The sequence below is a fragment of the Silene latifolia genome, chromosome Y, assembly GCF_048544455.1.
Source record: "Silene latifolia isolate original U9 population chromosome Y, ASM4854445v1, whole genome shotgun sequence".
Classification (NCBI taxonomy): domain Eukaryota; kingdom Viridiplantae; phylum Streptophyta; class Magnoliopsida; order Caryophyllales; family Caryophyllaceae; genus Silene; species Silene latifolia.
In genome coordinates, this window is record NC_133538.1 from 455,155,010 (window position 1) to 455,168,370 (window position 13,361).

At 35.7% G+C, this 13,361-nt stretch overlaps 1 protein-coding gene across 1 annotated transcript; it reads right to left on the reverse strand.

Annotated features, from left to right (window-relative positions):
• Positions 1 to 3,498: 3,498 nt before the first annotated feature.
• LOC141632824 (uncharacterized) lies at positions 3,499 to 3,959 on the reverse strand. Its single transcript, XM_074445335.1, has 2 exons — positions 3,635 to 3,959; positions 3,499 to 3,533 (listed from the first exon to the last, which is right to left on the reverse strand). Exons 1-2 carry the CDS (start codon positions 3,957 to 3,959, stop codon positions 3,499 to 3,501), a joined length of 360 nt encoding a protein of 119 aa, XP_074301436.1.
• Positions 3,960 to 13,361: the final 9,402 nt, after the last annotated feature.

Consider the following 13,361-nt stretch of genomic DNA (forward strand, 5'->3'; position numbering starts at 1 on the left):
TGGATGTAAAATGGGTCATTTTAGATTTAGTTAATATAATCTACAACAATTTGTAATTATAACTAACTAATAATTTTTATCTCCATTGTTTCATAAACATTAATCAATTTTAGTAATATAACATTTTAATTACTAAATTGAATCTTATTTAATCATATTACAATAAGATATAAAAATTCTCACTCACAAATGAAATTTGTTCAAGTTAAGAAATTAATTAATCTATATCAATATACAATTAATTAACTTTTCAGTTAAGGGAATTGTCCTATAGATATGACCTTAAGGGATCAACTGAACACCACCGTCAAACGACAGTAACATCAAACTCTAGTCAGCCAATCGTTACCGATTAATGTTGATCAGTTGACTTAATAATTAATCATCCCTTGTGTATTCTTAATATGAGATTTAAATATGTGATCGCACTATTGTTGAGAATATATACTCCAAGAATCTCCCACTTGTCCGAGACAAGTGTGCGTCACCAATTCTCTTGTCCTATTACATCTCCCACTTAATGCAAGGTGTCTTGTAGGTCGTACTTGCATGTGATCATATCTAGAGTGGTTTCCTCGATCTGGAGAGTAACTGTTTGACTGGAATTACTTACCTTAGATACCTTTCGAGTGTGGCCACGCATTTTCAGTTCACTACTCCTCGAGTGGCCCTGAGATTTAGATAACCCTGACAAGGGGGTGGATAATTCCTATCGCACTGTTCCCTTTGTTCAGCCACAGTTCATGATGACCCAAAATATGCCCATTTGCACTCCATATTCGGAAGTCGTAGAGCAAAAATCAAAGGCAATCAGAAACGGTGCCGACTTGGGCGAACAGTCTCTAGTCAAAGAATCGACTTAAAAAGAATACTATATTAGCTCTCGCCATGACCAGGCTATATGAATTTCAAGAACTCTATAAGCGGTCACTACCCGACCGAGTGTCCCATACAGTTTGCCTATGTGATCGACTAGTCATCTCTCATGACCCTATGACACTTGAACTTGCCATAAATCGACTCACACTCTAGTCACTAGGAGACGTCACCTTATATAAGTGACTAGGGGCCAATACTATGTTAATCCAGTTCACTTTAATGGGGTTAAACGTTTTCTTTACAACCTATTTTGATATAACAAAGTAATAAAAGAGTTTAAATTAAAACTCAAACTATAAATGCTATTATCATATATGAATAATCAATATAATATTATTACTTCATATCGCATAATCCAAGGTGAATAAAATCTATGAAACTACATGGGGGTTTCATCAAACCTAGAACAAAAACTTTGTTGGAGAGTATACAATATAACCATCATTCCAACTTCATAAATTGTAATTTCCTTCTTTTGATGTATTTTCGAATATCATGAAATTTCTAAGCACTCATTTAGATTTGATGCTAGGCTTGAGCTCTTTAACTTAAAAGATGCTCCCACTGTTATCATATAACTTGTGATAAGATCTATGGTGAAAGGATTTAATTTTAGTTCCTTTACAATCCATCTTATCCTTACCATAAAGTACTCAAACTCTATTTGTAGAATTCACAATGAGTGACTTTTCAAGGTTTTTCTAGCTATTTGCACTTCTGACAATTGACAACAAGATCAGCCTAAGAAACTCGAGCTTTTGTAACCCTTCACACAAAACTCCATGTTTCTATCAATTATAAGTACGAATCCTTATTCCTTCTTAAGAACTCAAGGATGTATCCAACGGCTATCCATTGACCATCACATAGATTAACTTGTCTTGCTTAAAGCATTCAATTTATCAGTGCTTCCGCATATCTTAGCACATTAGGTCGATCTAATGGCGGAAACATTGGTAATCGATTTCATGCGTTCAACAATTTCAGATTCAGTGGGTAACTGTGACTGGTTCAAAGTATTTGAATAAAATCTCTCTTGGATTTATCCATGCTGAAATGACGAAGAATCTTATCAACATAAGACTCTTGACTTAATGCCAATATCCATTTAGGTCTATCTCTATAGATACGGATATCAAATATGCGATGTGCCTCGGCTAAATCTTTCTTTTAGAAATGATTTCCCAACCACCCCTTTACGAAGGTAAGCATCAGTACATCATTCCCAATGAGTAATATGTGAAGACAATTTTTCTCCCACTAAACTCCATGTACAAACATGGTTCTTCGACAATTAGAGTGAAACCATTCTCTATTATCACATGATTTGAAAATAAGCTCCCACTAAACTTCATGTATAATTATGGTTCTTTGACTATTCAAATGCAACCATTCTCTATTATCACATGACCGGAAAAAATGGTTTTTACAATCACTTAGTGCTTGATTAAAACCACATATGGATCCCTTAAGCTTACTTAGCATGTTAGGACTCTCAAACTTAAACTTAAGATCAGTGTTCCATACACATCCTCTTCTAAATACCTATTTAGAAAAGCGGTTTAATATCACTTGCCATGTTTCATCAAAATGAAATGCGGCAATCACTAACATGATTTGATTGGGTTAACATCACCATGTTCATCTATGCTATTCTATACTTGAAGACTTTCCTTCAAAGCGACCAATATCTTAAAGTAATTATTCTTAGCTTTGCGTATAGAATCTATCACGGATTATAAAACCAAGTCTTCTTTGCAACAATTTCGATGTGGATCACTAGCAACAACCACTCGATAGATCATAATTCTATTACTTTCTAAAAGCAACTCTATTTATAACACGTTTATGACTTTTAGAATATTTTCTCGTGTCATTATTCTATAAAATAAGTTTTTAGCGATTTTCTCCCACTATATGTTTTTAGAAACACACTTATTACTTTCCAAAAAGATAGCTTCATGAGCTACAAACAATTTTGTTCTTATAAATGCGAAGGAGCATTAGGCACATGTTATCCTTGAGTGATCTATTAAGATATGTTACCATTTTAGAGACTAATGCCTTCCATATCTTGTATGGAGTTTCGTTTGTGATTTATATTACGCGTTTTCGCTTTAAACAACTCATGCTAGCATTGGATTTCAAATGCTCAAAATATGAGTTCAATAACTCATTTTAACTCTGAATCGATCGATCTTATATTACATAATAAATGACATGGTGCCATGAATCTTTTAAGTGGGAATCAAATTCATAACTTAGGTCTTTACCATATTGAACAAATCACCAACTTTCAATGTGATCGATTGAGTTGAGTCGATTCATTTTATGTTATAGATATTAATAGAGAAAGAGGAAAGATGTCTTAGAACTTAAAATGCCATAAACCAAAATGACTTGGGTTGAAAGCCAAGTCATTCAAAACAAAATACAATATTTGTTCGGAGATGCAAAATAAAAGAAACTTCCACGTCTAACATGGAAACAAAATAAGTTCTCTAGATAATGTCATAACATAACTACTATTATGAAGACTAATTCAAAATAAAACGTCAAGCCAAGTCCATAAGTCTCCATCTATGCGGCGGCTACTTTAGATTCCCTTGGAGATCCTCCTCATGCTTGCTTAGCTTTTCCACTCTTCTCATGCCCTAAATTCAATAAGAAAGGTGAGAATCACAACTAGTATCTCAATATAAAGTTGAGTTGGAAAATTAATATCAATAACATAAAATTTTGGAAGAAATATTACCTACTAGAGTCACACGTCCATCTTTGATGTCTCCCAAGTATTTGGGGCAATTGTGCTTCCAATGGCCTATGCCATTACAATAATGGCACTTATCATCGGACGTGGGTCCCTTTTTGGGTTTGGGAGAACTATTCTCAATAGCTTTCCCCTTACCCTTGTAGGGAGTGGGCTTCTTACCCTTGTTAGCACTTTTCTTAAACTTTCCCTTACTCTTTGCATTGATGTTGAGCACATCCTTGCTAGTGCTTGCATTAAGCCCCATATCTCTTTCGGCTTGCATAAGCATTTTGTGCAACTCATGGAGATCAGTTTTCAAGTTTTGCATGTTATAGTACCCTAAGCTGAACATTGCCCTTGATTCGACATAAGGAATGAAGCACTCGGTCAATCATGAGTTGCTCGGGGATCTCTACCCCTTGCAACTTGAGGGTCTCAACATGCTCAATCATTTTGAGCACATGAGGGCTCACTTTTTGTCCTTCTTTGTTTTTGAGGTTAAAGAATTGGGAAGCCGCTTCATATTGAATAATCTTAGGAGCTTGTGAAAACATGGTCACAAGTCTAGTGTAGATTTCATAGGCGGTGCTCATCTTTATGGCGCTTCTATGAAGATCGGGTTCCATGGAGAAAATCAAGACATTCTTGACCGTGGCGGATTCTTTTGGGTAGGTCTCTTAGGCCTCCCTAGCCGCGGTTGATAACCTAGCATTAGGTGTAGTGGGAGGAGTTGCGGTAAGATATTGAAGCTTGTCATCACCTTCTGCGGCTAAGCGAAGTTGCTCATCCCAATCGTTGAAATTTAAACCATTATTTTCGAGTTTGAAACGGTCCATAAAGGATCGAAGCCATGAAACGGTAGTGAGAGGTGGTGTGGACGAGCTAGAAGTTGCCATTGCGATAAATCAAATTGTCTTCAAATATGAGATGAAGGAAAAAAATTAACATTTATCATAAATAAGACTTGTAAACATATTTGTCAAGTTTAGCATTTATATAATGACCTCCACCCAATTATATAAATGATTCCAAGACCCAAATTCATATTAACTCGGTTGTGAGCCTACGGGCCCTCTATATCCTTACTAATATAATTTGGTGGGTTAACTCATTTAACCGATTCTACACTTAGAACTGTCGGTCGATGAAATTACACTAAGTTCATCTTTAGCCCGGACCTATTGAGACAACGGTCCCTCTAATACTTCCGTTGAGATGAACCAAAATTTGAAATTTAATAACATTTTATTACTCCACTTACCCGATGTAAAAAGAAAGCACCCCGTTATAGTAAAATACCGTATTGTACCCCTTATGAAATTGGGATTCATGGGTTCCTACTATTTGGTAAGGCTAAATTTCAATCTTTTAAAATGTGAGAGGTCTTGTCAATTTATTATCTATCTCTTTTAAGTGAACTAAATTAGTGACCTATCGATAATTATAATTGACAAAGTCAATGACTCGATATAAAAATGCATGAGATGTTATGGCGATTTGGCATGCATGAAAACATATAAAATAGAACAGGTAAAGAAAAGCAATTTCCCAGTATGGCCTATCCTAAAATAGAAAAACTAATTATTTATTACAAACTCGTAAACCAATTCCTTTGGTCCCTTGAAATTCATGTGGCTCGCCTCCCAAGGATACACCGTCTTGATTGGAACACCTTTCCGAATGGCACCGTCTTTAGGAAACGCCGGGAAAACAAAATAATAATAAAATACATAGATATTCCTATTATATATTTGTAATAAAATAAATCTATTAAATTACAAAACGGTGATGCGAGAACACATTAAAATTACAACCAAATCGATATTCCCTTATATTACGGGTAATACCGATTAAAAACTAAGGCCATACTAAGCCAAATTACATCATTCAAAAATTACATAAATTTAAATGACATTCATCCCTAAAAAAATGCAACAAAATATATGTATTCAAACATGCAAAATGAATGTGCCAAATCGCCTTACTAGATTATATCGTATATAGCTCGGTTTTTATGGAAATACGTGATTTTTTTTTTTTACGGGGAAATGCAAGTGTTATATTAATGCCCAACCAACCAATTTTTAGCTAGAGATATGCGTCTCTAGCTCATTACATGCCTCGTTCCAGTCGAGTTATCCAAGACTAAACTCTCCTATCACCGCTTCCTATTCTACTTTTTTTCAATTGCATAATAAGAAGCCCCTTTACCTGTTTATAACAACAGCAGGGAGGGTACCTACATGATCAATTCTATCATCTATTCCTAACATACCAGATGCCATACATGACACTTGCCAACCCAGCAGCAATAATATGCTTAAGAAACAGAGAACGAGTCATGTAACCTATCCAACAGGAGATAACATCCTGATCAGGGACGGAACAAGTTAACCATGATGCCAAAAGTCGCTTGCACTGCTAACTGAATGGGCACAATAAGAGCAGATGATCAATAGACTCCTCTGCATCACCACACAAGAAGCAACAGTTCTCCTGAACGATGCTCATCTTCAACAACCTGTCTTGTGTTAACAGTCTATTCTGAGCAACTAACTAAATAAAGAAAGAATGCTTAGGGAGCATTATTCTATTCTGAGTCCATGGGTACCAATGAATATCAGCAACCTCCTCTTCCAGCCAAGAGTAGCCCACCTGAGCAGAATACTCATGATCAAGTCCCCTCCAAGCATCATCAAAAATCAATTGCTTAAATCTACTTTTCATCTCACAAATACGTTTCCAAGCCCAGCTAGAGCATATAGAAGGCTCATAATCCTTCCATACTCTAATATTTAATATAAAATGGCATGTACCCACCGTACCCAAAGATGGTCTGCCTTCTTTTCCACCCACTAGACATACTTAGCAATGAGAGCTAAGTTCCAGTTGTGCAGGTTTTTGAAGCCAAGACCTCCTTTCCTCTTTGGCTTACAAATCTGTTTCAAGGACGCCAGATAATGTCGTTCCTTATTCTCATTCCCATACCAAAGAAAAGCCCTGCAAACTGACTCAATTTTCTTCATTACAGTTTTTGGTAGAATGAAAATCCTGGCCCAATAGCTATGCAATGTGCTGAGAACAGAGGAAATAAGAACTAATCTCCCTGCATAGGAGAGTTTCCTAGCCCCTAACCTTTGAATCCTCTCAGTAACCCACCAAGCATTGACAACCCAGAATCCCGAGTCTCTTGGGCAAAATTTGCACCCCCAGATATTTGAAAGGAATATTTGCCTTCCTCGTACCTGAAGCTGTCTCAATGGCCTGTACAATACTATCACTGACTCCATTGCAATAAAAAAAGTGCTAAAGGCTCACAGTAGGAGGGTAATAGACGGCAGGTCCCCCTACTAAACATCAGCAGATCATCTGCAAAGCACAGATGAGTCATATTAAGTCTAGCACAGAGGGGATGATATTTGAAGCCATGAAACTTGTGAATAACACCAAGTAACCTGCACAAATACTCCAAGCAGATTGTAAACAGTAAAGGGGACAAAGGGTCCCCTTGCCTTAACCCTCTCCTTCCTTTAAGAAAGCCAAAGACTTCACCATTCAGAGACAAGGAGTAAGAAGGAGATAATACACATTGCATAATAATTTTGATGGTGCTAGCAGGGAAATGAAGGTACGGGAGCATTTCATGCAGATAACTCCATTCAATTGAGTCATACGCTTTTTGAAGATCACTAATTAACTTCATTTGATGGTGCTAGCAGGGAAATACGTGATATTTAACTTATTAAAAATCACTAATTAATTCTTAAATCAAATTTAAGGCCAAGTTAATTATCCTAACTGTTTTAGGACTCAAAAATTAGTCTTCACTAAAAATTTGCCAATAATCCAACTTGGTTATACATTATAGCTCATATTTAACCCTTTTACCATAACTTTTATGAAATAAATACAAATTTAATTACAATAATCTAAAAATTTGAAATTCAAATTTTGAACATTCTGGAATATTACCATGACCTTTATAATGTCAAAAATATGGGTTAAAAATTTCGAATTAATTTAGATAAAAATATATTTGCGATTTATCAGTTTTATCAAATAAAATGGCTAAAGCATACGAAAATTAATCTAATCAATTTTCCAACTTTACATCTGATATGTAGAATATAAATTCAACCTAAAATAATTTTCTCATGCCATAGAAATTAATTTAGCTACTTTTGCTTATATAATCTCGATTTAATCCAATTTTAACAATTAAAATCATAAATCATGCAAAATTAATCAAATTAATCTCAAATTTTACATACAATAATTAAAATATGCATGTGAGATTATATTAAAATTTCAAGGTCAGATTCGAAGTAACTATCTTTAGTAAATAAACCACCATTTTACTCATTAAAATGTTATTATTATACTAAAAATCATAAATATAAGCAATAAACTTCCATCAACCATCTAAAATGCCCTAAAATATTTTAGGACCAGAATATAAACATGCATCAAAATTTTCGTGTATCTCTCATACTTACACAAATTTTCCGGTTTTTATTTTAGTTATCTTAATAACTCGTAAAAACCCATAAAACGATTTGCATGCAACAACCAAGGCTCAGGATACCACTTGTTAGGTTCTTTAACCCACTTATTATACCCTTCTAATATAGATCTAAGTTACTAGTTAATTTAGATGATAAGAATCTAGTTGCATGCAAACAAAAACAAGAATAAAGAGAGAATATAATGTTTTCCTTACATTGGAATAGATGGAAATATGGGCACAAGGTAGGACACCTTCCTAACCTTGTTCTTGAGCTTAAAAAGATGGATGATCCTCCATGTTTCAAATTAGAAACTCTCTTTTTGATTGTACCCAAGACATCCTCATAACACTAATAATATTATTAACTAGATAATATTAGTAGTAACCTTGAATTTATTCTAATAATATTATTATTACTAAACTAGTAATGTTTTGTGATATATTAGGATTTTCTAGAACAAATTTAAGCATAAAACTATTTTTATGTAAGAAGGTCTTTTTGAGAAATAAGCATAAAAAGATAAGAATAAATGAAAAATGAGATCACATGCTCATAAGGGGAGGGGGAGACCGGTTTTTCGACCCTTGGTTAGGGTGAGTGGTTTGCTTTTTTTCTTACCCAAAAAACTAAGGTAGGTTTTTAGGTCATAGGTCTTATGATTATGTTTTTACAATTAAAAACAATCAACCACCAAAAACCCCTACCAAAACCGGTTTCCTACACTAAAATGGACCTCCATTTTATCTTTGTAATTTGTCATTTCTAATATATTGTGACATGTGACATGTAACATGTCATTAGACATATTAATTCATATTTAAAAAATTAAATATCATTATATATTAAATAAAATCACACATAACAAATCAAATAGTAATTCATAATTACATGGATGTAAAATGGGTCATTTTAGATTTAGTTAATATAATCTACATCAATTTGTAATTATAACTAACTAATAATTCTTTTTTCTATTGTTTCATAAACATTAATCAATTTTAGAAATATAACATTTTAATTACTAAATTGAATCTTATTTAATCATATTACAATAAGATATAAAAATTCTCACTCATAAATGAAATTTTTCAATTTAAGGAATGAATTAATCTATATCAATATACAATTAATTAACTTTTCAGTTAAGGAAATTGTCCTATAGGTGTGATCTTAAGGGATCAACTGAACACCACCGTCAAACGACAGTAACGTCAAACTCTAGTCAGCCAATCGTTACCGATTAATGTTGATCAGTTGACTTAATAATTAATCATCCCTTGTGTATTCTTAATATTAGATTTAAATATGTGATCGCACTATTGTTGAGGCACATACTCCAACAGCCTAAACCAACCCTAAACCCTTTCTCTTATTATCGGAACAGGAACCGTAAACTGAGCCCTAAAAGGGGAAGGTTGAACCCTTTTAGAGCGGGCCGGGTATCTTAAAGCATGACGGGAAAGGGTTTAGGGTTGCATTAGGTGGCCCGCTCCAACGGAGCTACCTAATCCAACCCTAAACCCTTTCCCTTTTTATCAGAAAGTGGTCATTCGGAAGAACCGTACCTACTATATATTAAAAATAAAACTACGACTCTATTGAAACGTACCTATTAGGTAACGGGTTAATGAGGGGGCCAGGAATCCTAAAGCGGGCCGATAAAGGGTTTAGCGTTGGATTAGGTTGTTCACTCCGGCGGAGCCACCTAATCCAAACCTAAACCCTTTCCCTTATTATCATAAAGGGGTCATTCGGAAGAAACGTACCTACTTTACATTAAAAATGAACCTATGACTCTTTTGAAACGTACCTACTAGGTAAAGGGATTAAACGAGGGGGCCGGGTAACCTAAAGCGGGATGGGAAAGAGTTTATGGTTGGATGAGGCGGCTCCGCGGTCCAACCCAAAACCCTTTCCCTTATTATCGTAACGGGAACCGTAAATTGAGCCCTAAAAGGGGAAGGGTGAAGCCCATTCCAAGGGGCCGGATATCCTAAAGCGGGACGGGAAAGGGTTTAGGGTTGGACTAGGTGGCCGCCACCGCGGCCGCCTAATCCAACCCTAAACCCTTTCCCTTATTATCAGAAAGGGGTCATTCGGAAGAAACGTACCTACTATACATTAAAAATGAACCTAGGACTCTTTTAAAACGTACCTTGTAGGTAAAGGGATTAAACGAGGGGGTCAGGTATCCTAAAGCGGGACGGGAAAGGGATTAAGGTTGGATTGGGCTGCCCGCTGCCGCGGAGCCGCCTAATCAAACCCTAAATCCTTTCCCTTATTATCAGAAAGTGGTCATTCGGAAGAACCGTACCTACTATATATTAAAAATAAAACTACGACTCTATTGAAACGTACCTATTAGGAAACGGGTTAATGAGGGGGCCAGGAATCCTAAAGCGGGCCGATAAAGGGTTTAGTGTTGGATTAGGTGGCTCACTCCGACGGAGCCACCTAATCCAAACCTAAACCCTTTCCCTTATTATCATAAAGGGGTCATTCGGAAGAAACGTACCTACTTTACATTAAAAATGAACCTATGACTCTTTTGAAACGTACCTACTAGGTAAAAGGATTAAACGAGGGGGTCGGGTAACCTAAAGCGGGATGGGAAAGAGTGTATGGTTGGATGAGGCGGCTCGCTATCGCGGAGCCGCCTAATCCAACCCTAAACCCTTTCCCTTATTATCGTAACGGGAACCGTAAATTGAGCCCTAAAAGGGGAAGGGTGAAGCCCATTCCGAGGGGCCGGATATCCTAAAGCGGGACGGGAAAGGGTTTAGGGTTGGACTAGGTGGCCAGCTACCGCGAAGCCGCCTAATCCAACCCTAAAGCCTTTCCCTTATTATCAGAAAGGGGTCATTCGGAAGAAACGTACCTACTATACATTAAAAATGAACCTAGGACTCTTTTAAAACGTACCTTGTAGGTAAAGGGATTAAACGAGGGGGCCAGGTATCCTAAAGCGGGACGGGAAAGGGATTAAGGTTGGATTGGGCTGCCCGCTACCGCGGAGCCGCCTAATCAAACCCTAAATCCTTTCCCTTATTATCGGAACGAGAACCGTAAACTGAGCCCTAAAAGGGGAAGGGTGAACCCCTTTCCGACTACCGCGAAACGTACCTATTATATATTTAAAATGAACCTAGGGCTCTTTTAAAACATACCTAGTAGCTTAAAACGTATCTAGTGAATAAAGCCCTCCTTAAAGTACGACAGGAAAGGGTTTAGGGTTTTGTTTAGGTAGCGTGGCGCGCTACACGTAAAATAAAATTTCGTCTATGTTCTCTTTCGAATAAGGTTGAAGTTCATGAAGAAAGAAAAAAATGAGACCGCAACCAATCAAGGAATTCCGTTAGAATATCATCAACATAACTTTAACAAGTTTTTACAAAGCGTACAGGCCAAAAGCGGCATTCTCACTGGGCATAAAAAGGAATCAGAATACTAGTTTGGGAATGAAGTCATATATCACACATCCAAAAGGCCAGAACCAAGTCATATTTCAAAATTGGCCACTTAACGTTCCGTGTTAAATACAAAAACGTCCACATCAAACATATGAACCAGTCATAAACGAGGAAAACTTAGGAACATTAAAGACATCAAACATTAAAGATACTATAACAAGGCTTTGACAAATTTCTTCCGTCCACCTCATGTGAAGACATGAATTTGTTTTTTTAACATTTATTAAACGCAACCTTGAAATTCAACCTCACGTGAAGACCTGCATAAAAAGCAAATCCTAAGAAAGTGTCTTAATGGGTGCCATAGTGTTATCAGGCTAGGTCAATTAAAAAAAGAACTATTAAATATACACTCATCAAGATATTACCTTTACTGTATTCTTGTCCAATTTTAAAAGTTCAAGCGTAATATACTCTCGATAAGCAGCCATATCCTGGGAAAAAAATAGATTAGCTTCAATTTCATATAGAATGTTACATAAGATTTAACATTGAATTAATTTAATTGAAACCTGGTAGTGCTTTTTGTTTCTCAATAAAGTCTCATCAGTTGTTACAGCTTCTAAGAACTTAATAACAAACAATCTACAGTCATGCCTGCTCAAAAACATATAATTAGATCTTACAGTGCTATGAATAAAATTTTTTATGTAAAACAAAATATGTAGTCGGAATCTAACTCATTGTCTTACTGAGGGACATCGAAATTTACAGGTGTAAACAAGACCATCTGATTAAGGTGTCCATACCAAGGTTTCTTGGCGAGGACATTTGCAACATTGTAGACCTGTCATGATAATGGTCTTAAGAGTTACGAGCATCATATGGTTTTGTTAATCAAATTGACAGATCAAAATGATAGTGCGCTGCAAGTTAAATCTAATAATAAAAAAAGCCGCTAAGTAAGAAAAAACTTATAATCTCTTCCGCATATTCATTTCGCTCTCGAAACTGTTTACTTGTCGATTTTGGCTTAAGTAAATCTAATATATAATTTTTCCTTTTCTTCATATCAGGGAGTAAAGCATACCAATGATCATCATCTTTATTACCAATTGTCCAAAACACCTACAACATCAATTAACGGATATAACACGTGAAAGTGAATTCATATACGATTCATAACTAGTGATTTGTTAGGGAACCCGATTACCTTATCAATAGTGATTGCATTATCAGGCATATAGTTCATCTTAAGATAGGGGCAGCTAATGCAATTCTTTTTTTCTGAATCAACCTTAACATCCTGCCATTTTTTCCGAAAAAGCAATGTTATATACTACCAACTACTATCAACTTTAACACCTAGCCATTGTAAGACACACTGATTTATCACCTTCACTGCCATGGGAAAGTAAAGAATATTCGGCTTATTCAATGTCCAGATCATTCCAACCGTATCATTAACCTACAAATATATAAAGTTTGAAAATGTCTAGGTTACACAAAATGTCGAGATAAATGAACCTAGGTCCCTTAAGACTTGAACAAAAGTAAACAACTATGAATAAATATGACGAGTCCTTACAGTGTCTATTAACCATTTGCGCCTAGCGAAAGTTCTTAATTCTTCTCGATTGACTTTAATCCACTCTGTGTTAACTAGAATCTCATACAAGTATCTGACAGGTTCAAGTACAATGTCAGTGTATGTAAAAAATTATTGTTGTTAATAAAATCAGTAGTAAAAAAATAAAAATATGATGGTCAATTGAGAATTTATGGTGTACTTCTGCGACTGTTGAAAACCAG